At 41.6% G+C, this 16,338-nt stretch overlaps 1 protein-coding gene across 5 annotated transcripts in view; it reads left to right on the forward strand.

Moving 5' to 3' along the window:
* Positions 1-16,338, forward strand: part of MPPED1 (metallophosphoesterase domain containing 1) — a 60,034-nt gene that overhangs the window by 321 nt on the left and 43,375 nt on the right. The window contains exons 1-2 of one of the 5 annotated variants that reach the window (XM_027730156.2): positions 175-253; positions 12,907-13,169. In XM_027730156.2, coding sequence (XP_027585957.1) covers positions 13,018-13,169 — 152 coding nt within the window. In that variant the 5' untranslated portion in view covers positions 175-253; positions 12,907-13,017. Of the gene's footprint in view, positions 1-174; positions 254-293; positions 645-7,683; positions 13,170-16,338 lie in introns of those variants that run through there. The other 4 variants (XM_027730159.2, XM_027730158.2, XM_027730157.2 and 1 more) reach the window with 4 other exon arrangements.

Raw genomic sequence — 16,338 nt, forward strand, 5'->3', positions numbered from 1 at the left:
CACCTACCCACCCCCGAGCACGTCAGGGCTTTGCCTCTCCCAACCAAGCTTCCCCTTGGCTTCTTAAAAAAAAATATATATGTAATATATATGCCCCAAAGCCGGAGAGAGTGAGGCGGGCGGGGGTGGCGGAGGGGAAGGGCTTTTCTGAGGCTCGGGGGAGAGGCGGAGGGAGGGAGAGGCGGCGGGAGCCTCGCAGCATCATCCCGTGCCCCGGCTCCGCGGCGCTGCCGCCGCCGGGGTGCGGAGCAAGGTAAGGGCTGTCACGGCGCTCCGGGGACCCTGCCACCCCCTCTCTCCGGCCGTGCTCCCTCCGGCTCGCTGGCGAGGGGCAGAGCAGCCCCTGCCCCGCCGTGCCCCGCCGGGAAGTTACTTTGTTCGCAGAGTTCCCTCGGAGGCTGCGCTGGGACCCCCGGGCTCCCGGTGCCCCCCGCATCCTCCCCGCCCTGCTCAGGTGTCACCGGAGCCTTCCCGGCAAGGAAAGGAAGCCCCCCGTGGAAAATCCGGGTGCGCCTTCCCCGGTAGCTTCCCCTCGCGTAGCCGGGGGAAGGGGTGATGGAAGAGGAAGAACTTCCCTTTGTCGTAGGAGAGGATTGAGTGACCTCCAAAGTTTTGTTCCGGGAGGAAACCGCTGGATAAGTTTGGTAGGATTCACGCCGGTTTTCGTGTCATTTATCGCGCTGTTATCTGGTGTCCGGCACGCTCAGAGCAGCGGAGCAGTCAAAAAAGATCGGGGATGTTTAGGTAGGGATTTCATGGCTCTTAATGCATTGCTTTCTTAGGACCAGCGTCCTATGTTTTGCACTTGCAGATGGGGAGTGTGGAATACGTTTATAAATGAATACTTGTCCGTGGGTAACACAGAGGATGAGGATGGGAAACATGCAGGAACTAGACAGATTTTAAACGTTCCATTCTCTTTGGCAGAAGATCGGTAGCTGAAGGTTTCTGCTTACACAGTCTATACCTTGACAGTATCATAATTAAGAGATCTGATAATGTATAGCACTGATAGCCATTTCAACCTCAGTTTGTTTAATTTCGTAGTTAATCTAGGCTAGTACAAAGGATCTTTGGATACTCTGGATAAATTGATAACTAGGCAAGATTATTGAACTTTGTGATTGGTTCGTGAGGAAGTGAGCTCTCAGTCTTTCTAAAGTAGAGATTTAAAATATAAGACTACATTTTTGAAGTGCACATCTGAAATCTGACTACCAAAAAAGCGTGCATCTTTTGAGAAGAGCAGTTAAGGAGACATTGTAAATGCTAATTGTGTTGCACCCATTCGTAATAAAGTTTCATGATGCCAGGCACTGTAAATTTTGTGGTAGGGTACTAAAAACCAGGGGGGGCTAATTTCTATTTTGTGTATGGATTTCTTCGAAATTATTAAATGTAATAATTATCCCATGTATGATACACACATGAACTGATTAACATTAGTTATTTTCTATGAAATTAAAATGGTGTGTTTAACCAGTTTTTAGCCTGGCACTTGTGGTTTGTTTCATTGTCTCGAGCTATCTGAGACAGAAGAATGTTCAAATTTCTTGCTCGTTATCCCATCTATCTCTTCTCTTATCTCCTTTGGTCTAAATCAAAACAGTAACTGTATATGTTCACATGAAGTAAAATTCCCATTTTAAAGATACAAATCTTGTTGGTGGACAAGAGCCATCACCTCCTGCCCTGTGTGAAAACCTGCTGGGCTGGTATTAATAAGATACTTGTTTTAGTGTCAGTTTGTGATGCCAAACAACAAACATTAGAGAATGCAGAGATAAAGCTGGTGCTCTGATCTTTGTTTAAACAGGTCATGGTTTTTATTTAATGCTGTATGCTCATTATGGGAACTGTCAGCAGGAATGTAAAGCGGGCTGGAGTTCTGGTTTGGCAGGCAGGGATGATTCTGACGTTGATGTTGCTGCTTCTTGAGTTAATGGTTCGTAGAATGTAGTGTTGTTTGTGATCATATTTATTTAGTTGAATGTATTATATGAAATTAGGAAGAGATCTCCAGATTATGCCCTTCCAGGAATCAAATATGATCAGATCTGCTACCTCAGGTGCAGTCCTCCTGACCTGCAGGGTTACACAGGAGTGGGCTCTTCTATTTAGGAGAATGTGCAGAAGTGTAGAGAAAGGTCACTATTATTTAAGTCAGCTGGAGTTCTGCCACTAAATTATAAGGAAGGAGACTCAAATCCCCTGAAACCAGGTAACTGCTTAATCAATCACCCAGACAGTTTCTTTTTTTCAGACATATGAAAACAATATCAAATAGTAATTAGAAAGTGCATTTGCAATTGAGAATTTTAGTATTTTTTTGTCCATGAAAACGGTTTTCATTGTGGTTAACAGACATAGTGAAAATATGCAGTCCCTTTGGTTCTTGCTGAATCTTGCTTTGAAGAATTCAGAGGGGATGTGCAAGGTAAACTGAAGGAAGAGCCTTTTCACATGTTCTGTTACCTTAAGATATATTAGAATATTGCAAGGTACAGTCTGAACTTTCAAAATAAGACTCAGTGTAGTGCTGGAAAATTTAATTTGGGTGTTCTGGATCATACACCAGTTGGGGTTCTGTGGTCATTGTCCGTAGGTAAATTTGGTCTGCGTGAGAGTGCCCGAGAACAAGGTGGTCTCTAATTGTTATTTCTAACTTAAAATAAATGCTTCATTTAAAATCTTGGGTATTCTAGGTTATGTTTTGAAATACAAGCAAAGTTAGTAATGTGAGAGAGTCCTTTAAGGTCACTGGATTGGTACCCTTTGACTTCTTCTTGGAAAAGCATTGGTTTAGTCAATGTTATTCCAAATAAAACAGCATTGAGAGTGTGATGCGTGGGCAAGGCTGCAGATGACAGTCCAAGATCTATTGCAAAAAGGGGCCGAGCTGTTATGGGACTGGTTATTCCCCTGCTTCTGCAGTGACCACCCCTGGAGGGTGAAGCAGCTCGTTCTTTGGGGCTGCTTGACCTCATTGTTGACATGTCAACAAGTGTGACACTTCTGGTGGGATTTGATATGACAGTGGAAATTGTATGAGGATTAACAATTAACCAGCGTGGTATATCGGTAGTAACTTGCAGTCATAACTGATTTGGGATTCGTAACACCAACCCAAATACAAAATGCTTGATGTTTTCTTTTCGGTCACAATTTAAGATGCTTTTATTTACCATGGGAGTAAGATTGAGTTCGTAATACCATTTAAATATGCTGTATTCTGTGTGGCTATGGAGAGCCATACTAATATTACTGTAGTAGGGACTCATCTTTACTCAGATTGAGTATAATACATTTCAATTGCAAGTATTAGCCCTCACTTGTTACGTATTTGTAATTCAGACTTTTCTGCTGAAAACAAGATCACTCTATTTAGTGTACATCACTTTTTTGAGAGCTATTTTTTCGTGTGGCATGTCCTCTTAACCTTTTCCGTTCAGCTCCTCTGCCGTGCAGTCAGTCTGTCTTCCCTGATGGCAGGTGAGGGGCTCGTCACTCGCCCAAAGGCTGAAGCCAGCAGAGCAGCTGTACAAGTAGCATACGAAGGAGGTTGATGGTGACTGATATTTTTGATTGGGTTTTTTTCCCCCCTGCTTTTCCTAACTGGGTGTTTTGCACGAGCTCCCTTTTCCTGCTGGCTCCCGATCGCGTCGCTTCGCTCGCCGTGCCGTGTCACACGCCCTGCACGCCACTTCATTTCTTACCACCTTTCTCCCGCTCTCACCGGCTCTATCATATCCCATCTTCTTGCTGCTTTTGCCTTTTGTGATGCTAATCTTGCTTATTTTTCTTTTTTTTTCCTTCTCCCTAAAAGAAAATGGAAGGAACACCCTGTGCTGCCGCTGCACCGATGATTCCTCTGCGTTGCTGGGTTGTTTTTCTCCCATGTCCTTTGTTGAGTTTCTGGAGACTCTAAACTGTTTGAGGCAGAGACTCTCTGTTCCTGTAGGGCTGTCCAGTGTCCAGCATCCTTTGCTGTTGGATTTCATAATAAATAGCAATACTAGAATTATTTTGACTTGGTGGGACGGCCTTTCTTCTGGTTCTTTGGTAGAAAAGCAAAAAAATTTCTTGCTCAGAGCTTTCCTACACTGTGTTGCTGTTCTGAGGTAGATCTCAGTTTTGCCCCTCAACCCTTTGTCCCTAAAATGAGTAGCTTCTGGTAAAAGTTCAAGATACATTGCCTAATGTAGCGGGGATGGGGTGGATTAAAACTTAGCTACTGCCAGAGGTTAACAGTCTTGTAGCTTGGTCAAGAATGACAATAAAATGTTGACTTCAACATGTTTTAGTGGAAACTTCAGATTTGTCAACTCTGAAAAAATGTTCAGATTTCACCATGTTGATCAAATAAGACAAAAGGGAAAAGAAAATCCAAAAATGTGTAGTGAGTTTGTTCCAGTACTTGGCTCTTTCCCTCCTAAATAGTTTTTCATTTTGATTTCCATTTCCTTTTCACCCCTAAACTGTGTAGGCTTTATGTCATAAAGGGGGTTCTTTGTGGGCATGACTTTACAGGAAGGACAAGTGAGTGGTTCAAACAACTGTTGACTGTTTTTTCTGTACACCAAGGAATACCTGGAAAAATAAAGGTAACAAACCCAGTGACTCCCTCCCTGAACATTAATCAGATGACACGAAGGATCTCAATGGGGTGGCTGCAGCTAAATGAGGGAAAAGTGGAGACAACAAAATTAATATGGCAGTATACTTCATTTCCAAAGTTTTGTCTCTAAGAGAAAAAAATGAAGCTGGTAAGGATTTGCTTGATAAAGTTTATAATTTAACTCCAGGCACTAATAGAAAAAGTTACACTGATCTTGGAAGTAGTATCATTCTAAATATATTAATATGTAAACTGTGTTCTACTTTCCACCTCTGACATATATTTGTGTGCATGTATTGTAGCATTCCATTAATCTTGAACTGTGGGAATATACTGGCCACTTTTGTTTTGTGGATGGGGCCAAAAGAGTGAAGAAAAAGCACTTTCTTCAGTTAAAAAATAAACCAAGCTCTTTCTTAAATAAGTCATGTTTCAGTACTTACACAGTCTTCATCTCAGTAAATAATATTTGGAGAGATTCAAGAGTTGAATCAGCTGACATGCCCAAATTGCAGAGTGAAATGTAGAATCAAATCCCCACATCCCTAATTTATTCCTGTTGGAATGCCCGTTTTTTATAATTTCCCCACATAACCTGTATTTTTAGCTATTTTCCTTTAGAATGAGTAGCATCACTTTGAGGCTTTTGATTTGTCCTTTATGAATGTATATACACACATGGTTTTCAGGAATTCAGGTAGTACATTTTGTTTTACTGCCAGACACGAAGGCACATTTTTTAGAATGAAGAAGGAATTTTGTGGCTCTTGGATATTTATTTAAAATTTCCTTCTCTAGAGGTAATTACTTAAATGGATTAGCTACTTCTGCAGGTATTTTTGGATAAATACAGGTAGTATGGGACCAAAATAGTATATTTTTCAGGGAAAAGATTGGGTTTTACTCAAGAAAAATGTATCCATTTAAATATTTCATGGAAATATGACAATGTTTTGTACATTCAGGCAATATCCTAAGTAGGATTACAGTAATGCATTTAGCCTTGACAAACATTAGGTCTATTTGTAAATCTTAAGAGCACTGCAGTGTTTAAAATATATTGGATATATGGTAAAGCAGAAGTTTAAGGTGAAAACAAAGCAGTACTGTTTGGTTGTGTTTCTTTTTTTAAATTGAATAAATCAACAGTTTATTTGTATGGATGAGAATTTGATTCAGAAAATGCTACCGCTAATGAGCCAAAATAAAATTAAATCTTCATAAATAGAATATTCAGTTACTGCAGTTTTGGGAACCAGGTAGGGAAATGAGAAAAGGTAATTTGAAATTATTCAAAATAAGACTAACTAAGCAGGTTTCTAAGTGGTAACTGCTTTAAATAAATACAGAATTAGATTTCTTAGGTAAATGTGCAGCTTTTGTATTTTCTGAACTCAATGTCTATCTCTTTCTGGACACCTGGTCAGTACTTTGCTGTACAGTAGGTACAGGATATTTTTGCAGGAAAGTTCACAGAAGTGGATGTTAGGGCACCATTCCAAAAGGCAAATAATTCCTTTCATTTCCTACTTGCTGTGTCTATATAATCTTTCTATGACAGTTGAAGCCAACAATTATGTTGGTGTTCTTTACAAATGAAGCGATGAGGGCAACGTGTAATATTTGTGTTTGAGATCAATGGAAGAAAACTAATTTGAAGCAAAAAAATCATTTCAGTGAAGAATTTTCTCATAGCGTGTTTGACAGGTCGTTAGGATCCAAAAAAGTAGAAACAATGATGTGTGTTTTAGCTTGGTGAGAAATATCTTGGGGCATTTTCTTGCCTTTTTTTTTTCCTAATGAAGGTTAAGATAATTGTAATTATAGAGAAATGAGAGGTTTTACTTAAGTCACTGATTTTTTTTTTTGCATGTTACAAACCAGATTGCTCAGTGCCCTGTAGATCTGCAGTTAACAAATATGTGATATATGTGAGACACACATATATATATATGTATGTGTGTGTGTGTGTATTGGTATGTGAAATAGGAGTTTCTAAACAGAAGAGGACAAAATGAATAGGATTCTGAGGCTTACAAGTAACTCAGAATTATGTCCCCTGGTTTTGACTCTATAGGTGGGAATAGCTCTGACTTCCAGGGAAAAGATACAGTCACAAAACTGAGTATTATTTGACTGATAACAGATATCAAATTTAGAATTGCTGGCTCAGAAAACCATCTCAGACTTTTTTTTATAGAGGCAATCCAAAGAGTTCTCTTAATAAACAATGGCCTTGGTCTAACTTGGTTCAGCAGAAGCCATTGAACAGAGCAGAGACAGAAAACCAGGATGCTTCAGATCTCTTTCAATTAAAGAAACACCATAGGCAAAGGTTTTTGAAAATACCATAGTGGGCCTTATGTGCTCAAGATGAGAGCCCTGGTAAAGGGGCATTTTTAAAGGTTGTATTCCAATTTTTGACCTTAAGACAACTCTCCAGACTTACACAGCAGTATTCTGACACACCGTGCCCTGCGAAGGGGGACACAGTGCATGTTGCCCTCTCATGGTTCTCACAGAATGGATTCAATTTTTTGGCAACCAGCAAATGAAACTCACCCTCATCTGTACATTTTATTTGCTGCCTGAACTCAGGGATGTCTCAGCCTGTGTGGATACAGAGTCAGGGCAGCAGAGTCTGGAGGCACCCAGGAGGGCCAGGGAAGGGTCCCAGCCCCTCTGCCTGGGGCTGGGATGGAGGGAAGGCCCCAAGGCTCTCACCCTGGCACGCTTCATGCCCCTTTCACTGGCATGTAGAAAAAGCAGTGCCCCCAAATGCCACGTTGCTTCTGTAGCTGAAGGAGGGTCAGAGTTCCAGCAGGATTTGCAGGTTCATCGTGAAGGACTCTGTGAGGTTTTTTAGGGTGGCAAACACAGAACCACAGAATATCCTGAGTTGGAAGGGACCCACAAGGATCATCCAGTCCAACCCTTAGCCCTGCCCATCCCCAAGAGTCCCCCCCTGTGCCCCAGAGGATCAGCCAAACCCTCCTGGAGCTCTGGCAGCTCTTAGAGCTCTGGTGCTGTGCCCACTGCCCTGGGGAGCCTGGTCAGTGCCCAACCAGCCTCTGGGGGAAAAACCTTTTCCTGAGATCCAACCTAAAGCTCCCCTGACACAACTTCAGACCTTAAAAGGCACCAGAGGTTGTGAGGTTGTAATTCGGATATCCAGGAGGAACCTGTTCATTTTTTAATGCTGTTGTTTAGTTCTCATCGACACAAATTGCAGGTGCCTAAAGTGTTTGCTTTGGGAAAAGGGCTTAGAAGTGCACGTTTCACGTCAACACGTCTTAGTTTTATTTGTTTATTTTTTTAAATGCAAGGGGGAATGTTTCTATCCACAAGAAGCCATGTTTATTTAGAAAGCCTAATGATTCCATCAGGAGAAGTGTACATGATCAAACTTAAAATCCACAAGAGTCTCGATGACATTTGATTGTGCTGCCCTCACTTTAAAGTCCTCACTTGTCAAGTGAGCAGACCAGTCTGCCAAGGGGAGACTCAGTGGTTTTGGTTTCCCAGGACCTGTTTTCTGTTTCAGAAAATGAAGAGGAGGGAGAGGAGAGTGTATCTATCCCTTTGGAAAGGCTTTCATCTGCAGAGTGATTTGCCTGGCTCATCCTTTCCCAGAGAATAATGCCTTTTTAGGATTATTTCAGCATTCATTTCCCAGTGGCAGAACTGAAGATAGCAGACTAATTCCATTGATTGGCCTCTATCTGAGGTATCTAAAATGGGTATTTTAGACAGCAAAAACCCTTAGTATTTTCAGCCTATTTCTCATAGTGAGTGATTGCTTTACTAGTGATTGCTTTACTATTTTCAGCAGGTTCACTTAACTCATGGTCAGTCTTCTGGGGGTTAAAACAAAAATAGTAATTTGTGATGCTGAAGCCAATCACTGGTGGTTATAGAAATGTTACTATGACAATTAAGACCATTGCTGCAGAATACTCTGTAGTGCATTTTTTTGGGTTTAAATAAAGGCTCTGTTTCCTGGTGTAAAGGATGATCTGACAGTTTATGAAGAGCACTGTAGTATAGGGAGTATCTGAACCATTGTTAAAGCTCTTGGAAGGGTTTCTGGTTAACAGTGATTTGCACAAGAAGCATGTGGTCCATCAGAAACTCTCAGGCTCCTCTTTAAGGTATTTTACTGCTCTTGTCTTAGTTGCTTTCCCTGAAAAAAAAAAAAACCAACAAAAAACATGGCTTTGATGTTTTATTGCTGCATGAAAATACCTTTTTATCCACTTTTTTTTGATACTACATTTTGCTTCTTCATTGCGTCCCCAAACCCCAGCTTGTCAGACTGTGTGAGCAAAACTAACACTGTTTCTGGAGTTACCACTTTGCCACTGATCTTGGTACTGCTGAGAGTCCCAGAGTTGTCTTCTTTCTTTGTGCTGTCTCACTGTTAGTGCAAAATCTGGCAAGTGCCCCTCTTCAGCTCTTGCTGGGATGTACTACAGTTCTTCTTGACCTCCAGATGTTTTGTAATGTACCAAAGTGCCTTTATAGTTTTCTCTCTTAACTTATGACTTTTTTTTTTATTGTTATAATGATCGTCATCAATATTTTATCTTGGTTTCTAATTATTATTTCAGCGACATCTGCCTGAGCAATGTTGTTTTCAAGTCTAGATTCATCCTGTGTGTTGCTGGAATTGTTTTCAAGAAGCCTCAGTGGTGTTTTTAGGCTTGAGACAAAGGGTAGATGATGAAGAGAACAGTGGGGACAATGGAATGAGATATAGTGAGAGTCAGTGGACATGGGACTGAACTGAGGGAAGAACCTAAAATAAAGCAAAATCTGTGAGTGGAGGAGTGAGATTAAAATAAAACATTGTCTTGAAATGCACAAAGCAAAAAAAGATAAATAGGATGCATAAAAAGGCTGGAAAATTCATGTAAGAGGGGGAAATATTTATGCTAGCTATACAAGAACAGTGTGAAATACAATAGCAGAAATTTCAGGCTGAAAAAGTAGAAAAAAATCTTACTGCAAGGATTTACTGGAGGACCTCATCAAAGGAATTAAATATGTGTGGGTTCAAGCACCTTCCTAGTCCAGTAATTCTCCAGGAGAGGTGTTTCAATGCACATATTTTTCTGGCCTGACGTGAAGCCCCCTGAAGGCTGTGGAGCAGTGTCCACTGTACACAGTGGGCTTTGGGGCCCCTCTGAGCACGTGCTGGAGAAAGCAGCAGAAAAATAATGTATGGAGAACATTCCTGCCATCAGTAAGAAGATGGCTTAGCTGATTTAATAGCTTTTTCTCAGTCTGTGATTCTAACAGCCAGGTTTGTGATATTTATTTTAGTATTCATGTTCTTGCAGTCCTTTTTACATTCCTCTGTTTTTCCCTGGCAGACATCCCGCAGCTCCATAAGTCTGGGGGAAGAGGATGGTTAGCATGTTGTTGCTGTGGGGATTTGAGTCTTAGCTCTCTGTGTTGGTAATGCTGGGCATATAATTTTAAAACTTGCATGCTGTAGAAGTAGATAATTATTTCCCTGCTGCATTTTATACCCTGTTTTGGGAAAGGAATAAATTTCAGAATATTAAAGGAAAGGAAAAGTTCCGGTTTGGGGGACTACTGGAAATGGAAGCAGAAAGAGGGGAGTAATGGGTGTCAGTCTGGTTATCAGTCAAGCTGCAAAGAGACAGCTTGTTCTGTCACACCAAGAGTGTCAGTAGTCAGCCAAGCACTTATGCAGGAGGAAAACCATAGACTGAAAGGTAAGGTTCAAAGACATCTGTGTGTGTTTCTGAAATGAGCTTGAATTAAGCTACTGAGTTCTGCTTACTGAGTCTGTGTGTCACATATCTGATTTCTGCTTAGCACAGGCTATTTGTGTGATTGCTACTTATTTTTATTGCAGGATCTATCCCCTTCCCTTCCCTTCCCTTCCCCTTCCCCTTCCCCTTCCCCTTCCCCTTCTCCTTCCCCTTCCCCTCCTTTCCCCAGTCTTTAAGCTTTTTATATGTCTGGGGTTGGGTGACTGTCATCAAGTAGAAGGCTTACCAGTTCTATCACATACCTTTTTTTCTCCCTTTCCCCCCTTTTTTTCTTACCTCAGGTGGAATATGTTGTCTTCCCATTTCTTTCATGTATATAGGCTGAACTTCTGTTCAGCTCCTTTCTCAGCTGCTGTGAGCTCCTGAGAACTTCCTAAGGCCAAAGGGAGATCCCAGGTCCCTCAGGACCTTTGTAACCACAGTTCAGTCGTGTGTAAAGTGGGCATAATCCCTGAATTATAAAAGAAAGGCTCTGTTTTGCAGGTAGTTCAAACCCCTTATGTAGAGCTGTGGAATCATAAATTATTTATCTTACTGGAGAATATTTCTAGAGGTCACCAGTTTCTGATAGTTTCCTTCAAACCAGAAGTAGGTTCACTTAGAACAGTTTGCCCCCCCTAAAATCTCTGACCTTGCCTATCCAAACTTCTTTGCGAGTGCATCATTTAATACAGGAAGCTCCTTGGGGAGGGTTCTTCACATCTGCTGTCATAATTTCTTATTTCCTAAATGCAGCAATTTGTACTTGAGTATTCTTACCAGGATTGTGCCTCCCTTCCCTCCCCCTTCTCTGGCACATTCCTTTGTGGTGCTTCTTGTGTTTGAAATCCCAAATCTTCCCCGTTGTTATTCCAGCGTTTCCTTACCCCTCGATTCTAGGGGAGGGCATGAAGGAATCTGCTCCTTTATTCTCAGGCTGTTTTCCTGCGGCTTGTTAGTGACAGCAAGTTGTCATCATTTTACAGCCATTCAGCCGGTAACAAAACCAAGCGGAATCTCTCATTTCAGCTCCCCGGGAACAAGATTTCCCCAAACAAAAACACACCACCACTTCTTGGAGCACTCAGCCTCTATAGTAGCTAAGCAGAGGACCGAAGCCCAGTTTTATAAAGATGTTTAGGTGCTTGACTGCCACTAAAAACTGAATTGGACCTAAGTACCTGTAAATAGCTTTAAAACTTCGAGTGACTATGAAGGCCTCCCTCATCCATCACTCTTGGCAGTGGTCCCCTCAGAATGGAAGTGAGGCACATCAGCAAGGTCACAGAAAATACTTCCAGTCCTGCTTTCCAGAAACTGCACAGATTAAGTGAATTGCTGCATTCTAGCGTGGCTTTTTATGAAATACATCTTCCGAAGCAGATTGCTTGTATTCCCTAGAAGAAAAGAGCCCTTGCTTGCATGAAAGCAAATATTTAAGTCAGACAACTTTTAAAAAGGATGTAAAATTATACTATAAAAATACCCACCTTTATAGCTTATAATCCATTTTTTATTAAAGCTGGGAAATAAAAGTAAAATTCACATTCAAATTACTTTCTGCTGTTTCTAGGGGATACTCTTTGCATTCCAGTTGGTTTCACTTGGCTCTTTCTCTACCCATTTTCAGTGCTGCTGTTCTAGACTCGCATAACCCTCAGGGAAAAATTTATTCCCAAACATAAAACCTGTATGGATTTTACATTTTTAATATTTAGTAACATTTAACTGTGTGTTAGCCTTGGAATCACTTTGTTTTCCAGTGCACCCAGAACGCTGGGCTAGTGCTGACTGAAAAGTGTTTGAAGGGGGGAGGCTTTCATACTTGTGCCAGGAGTTCCCTCAGTGACACTGTAAAACCAGGAGCAAGTGCAGAGAAAGCCATTTATTCTGTTTTTTTGGTGTAAAGAACAACCACTTGCAATGATTCCCTGCAATAAGTGTCGCAGACTTTGGGAAGATTTGGTTCACAGAATCACAAAATCACAGGATATTCTGAGTTGGAAGGGATTTAAAGTCCAGCTCTTCAGTGAATGTCCCCCCCAGGGATCGAACCCACACCTTGGCAACATCAGCACTGAGCTAATATCAGGGTTGAACTGGTTCTTGTTTAATTAACTTGCACTTTTGTTGTGTGCAGTCACTTTCAGGTTCTGTGGGTTTTTTTTGAGGGAGGATGGGGAACAAACATTCATCAGTGCAATAAATAAGGAAGTCAGTGGTCGTGTTGGAGAAACACTCGATGCGCCTTTCTGAATGCCTGTCTTGTCTTTTAGGTTTGTATTAAATGTCTGAAGTATTTGAGCGAGTTCTTTAGCAAGTTTACTTTCAGTCCATGCTCCCCAACTAAAGCATGTTCCTCCAGTTGCTGGGTTGGAAAGGTCTGTGATGAGTCCTTGGAGGAGTCTTTGTCCTTCCGTGTCTCCCCTTCACCTTCGTCGTGTTAAACAGAGCGAATCCCAGGCAGCCCAGCAGTTACTCTCCATCTCTCCCGTCTGCTTTCAGGTGTTTCCGAGGGGGCTGTGCTGTTGAGGTGAGATGTCCTGGTGCTCTCCCATGGACGTAGGGAGATAGCAGACATGATCCCCTGAGGAGGCCGAGCCCCGCGCTGCAAGCATGGCCTTCGCCCAGTCGCACATCATGGCAGCCCGCAGGCACCAGCACAGCAGGCTCATCATCGAGGTGGACGAGTACAGCTCCAACCCCACGCAGGCTTTCACCTTCTACAACATCAACCAGGGACGTTTCCAGCCCCCACACGTGCAGATGTGAGTATTACAGTTCTGTCCCTGCTCCAGCCCGGCCTCCCGGGGCGGGGCGTTGTTGCCCTGTTGGACCGATCAGGAGGAATTGGAGGAACTGCTGCCTTTCTAACAATAATTACTGTAACGATACAAAACCGGCCCATTTGCAAGGCACTTTGTTAAAGGAGGGGAGAAAGATTGCTCCACTAGTATTAAAAAGAGAAATGAACGGTGAGCAGTGGCAATAAAACACGAGATGCTACAAGGGTGATACTTTCTGCGATCTTAATAATGTTTGTTTGCTCTGTGCAGTTGCATATTGATGCACAGAGCTGTTGGAAATGCCCCAGCCCCTGTCTGTCCAACACATACTGTTTGGTTGGTTATATTACAGCTACATACAAGGGAAAAATCATCTCAATAAATAAAATAGTGTGGGCACCCATCCGACAACTTACTCTCATTCCGATGTGCCGAAAATGCCAAGTGCTTAAAGAGTGATTAAAATACTGTGTTTGTTTCTGACTTCTTATATAATGACAACATCAGTGAAATTAACTGCTCTAGATGATTTACTTCTAACGTAAAGTGGAGAATTATAATTACAAAATGAAACCTGCCATAAAGTTTAGAGCCAGAAGGAAGAGCAAAACAGTAAAAGCTATTACAAATAAATTAAGTATAAAATTCTACTGTAAAATATTTTTATAGGGAATAAAAATGTCTGCACCATTTTATTGTGTTTATTAAAGAGAGAAGCAGCCTTATCTTTAGATCAGAAGGCTGTTTTTTCGGTTTTTAAAGGGAACTCCTTTCCTTTAGGAAGACTGAACAAATAATCATCTTGTTCACATTTTTGGTGTTTAATATGATTTAATAATTTACAAAACAGGTTATGATTTCTGCAGCTAAAAAACTAAGCACTGAATGCTATGTGTCACTTTAGTGAATGCTTACGAACGTTATTTGGCATAAATTAGATTATGTAAAAAGAATCTGAAGACTAACGTGTGTATCAGGATGGTGAGCAAACACTCAGTTTTTGGGGGCAGTGTATTATGGTCTGTGATGGGATTTTTTAGATCCCACTGAAATGCAAACAGTAAAGTGGGTTGAATGTTAGCACTGGTTAGTTATATTTACAGCTACATACAAACATCTTTAGTTTATAGAGCTGGCAAATGGTAGCAAAAGTACAAACAAACAAATGTAGGTTCAGAAATACTTTTACAAATGGAAATGCCAGATGCAGGTTGATTTGATGAGGCTTAGCTGTTTTCTGTGAATAGTCAGACAGCTCCTGGGCTCTCAGAAATTTGTTTCCTGGTCTTAAAAGCCAAATGTTTTTTACTGGGCTGTAAGCAAGTTATTTATTTGTATCCACTTGGTACTCAACAATATGCTGTTTAAACTTCTAACCACTAAGAAATTATGGTACTGGAGGGCTTGGACAATCAACTACATGATAGAAATTCAGCACCTGAGCAAATAGTTGAAAATAAGCTGTCCTTAGAAAATGGTTCCTCAGAAGAGTTTAGCAATCTCTCGTGAATGATTAATACTATTGGAGAAGCTTGTGCAAATAGGAAAACAGGCCAAATCAATTGGAACATGTACCACAATCTGACCTACTCTTCCTCCTCATACAGAAATTGTAAATAATGTTTCTTGAATACCAGCAGGATTGCCTTTGCCTCCTACCAATGAATAGAATAGTAACAAAGAAGGGAGAAGGAGACATAAAAAGGGTAACAAAAGCACCTTTTATTCCCATGATTGTCGTGGGTGAAAGCCCTGTTTCCGTGAACTCAGGTTTTGTCCTTAACTTCAGGGAGGTGAAGGCTTTGTGCATAGTTCCAAACACCTACATTAGTGATGTTGTAGGCAACCACAAAGAGATTTCACACAGACCTGTTAACATCTGAGCCCACAGTAAACTGTTTTAACCACGGGGGTCCTCCTTTTCTTCTGCATTCAGTCCTGCAGATCTTCCTTGGTCCTCTGTGAAGTTTGACATTTCTCCTTTCACGTGTTAGCTCCTTCAGGACTTTTCTAGACCTGTCACAATCTGGCATCCCTGTGCTTATGAGATGGCTGGGTTGCCACTGATGAGAAGGGTGGTAAATTCTGCCAGTGTTTTCAAGCCCATCAGTCATTTCTGGAAAGTCCTTGTCTTGCCCCTTTGTGTAACCACTGAAATCCGGTGTACAAACCAACCTCTGGAAATGCTTTTTTTGCTCTGAGATTTTTCAGCTCAGCTTTTCAATTTCTCTCGCAAGTTTTCGTGCTGATTTAAAGAAAAAACAAAAGCATTTGCACAAAAAATAATCAGCAGATCTGTATTCCTCTGCTCACGCTGCAAGCTGTGCATTGGGTGTTGGTGTGACAGCTGCTGTGGGAACATGTTACACGAGAATATGGGGATTGAGCCTTCAGAAATTATTTCCAGTAATACAACTTAGATGTGTTTGTGAAACTTGACATATGTTTTTACCTATATACGGTCTCAGTGTGTGCATATCACTTCAAGATGAAAAACCTGCATCTCATTTATTTACCTTTTTTTTTTTTTTTTTGCATTGATGTTGTTTTCCCATGAAAATTCTCTGGCCTATTGCACAGAATTTAAAAGTTGCAGGTAACCTCTCCCGTCCACATCTTCCCCATGCCCATCCAAACTATAGGAAAAAAGCACGTGCATTATGTGCTGCATGGGATTTCCATGGGATGCCTGTTGTTTTTAACATTCAGCTTCACATGTGAGGTGCCTGATACTCCCTAACACCCAACTTACTGCTGGGCTGAGCTCTGAAAGGATTCTGAAGGAGAAGCAGTACCTGCTTTGAAGGCTGCTCTGCCATGAAAGGTCAAACAGTAATATTTTAGACCAGTCCACGTGTTAGACCAGACCAACCCTTATGTCGTGCCAGGGTAATATGCATAATTTAGAGCTGGCTTACTAATGCAACCTGTAACTCACTTTGGGAGGTCTTGGACAGGGAGAGCAATAATTTGTGTTTGCTGAGCTGGTGTTTAATCCTTTCAGCTTGAACAGCTGCAAAGATAGGCAGGGTCAGCTCCTCATCCTTTGACTCTTGGAGATGGTCCTGTGCAGGGACTTGGTGATTCTTGTGGGTCCTTTCCAGCTCAGCACATCCTGTGATTCTGTGGGTTTTACCCAGTTCATTTTGTG

Source organism: Pipra filicauda, unplaced genomic scaffold (genome assembly GCF_003945595.2).
Source record: "Pipra filicauda isolate LSUMZ 115617 unplaced genomic scaffold, ASM394559v2 scaffold292_size926685_pilon, whole genome shotgun sequence".
NCBI classification, from domain to species: domain Eukaryota; kingdom Metazoa; phylum Chordata; class Aves; order Passeriformes; family Pipridae; genus Pipra; species Pipra filicauda.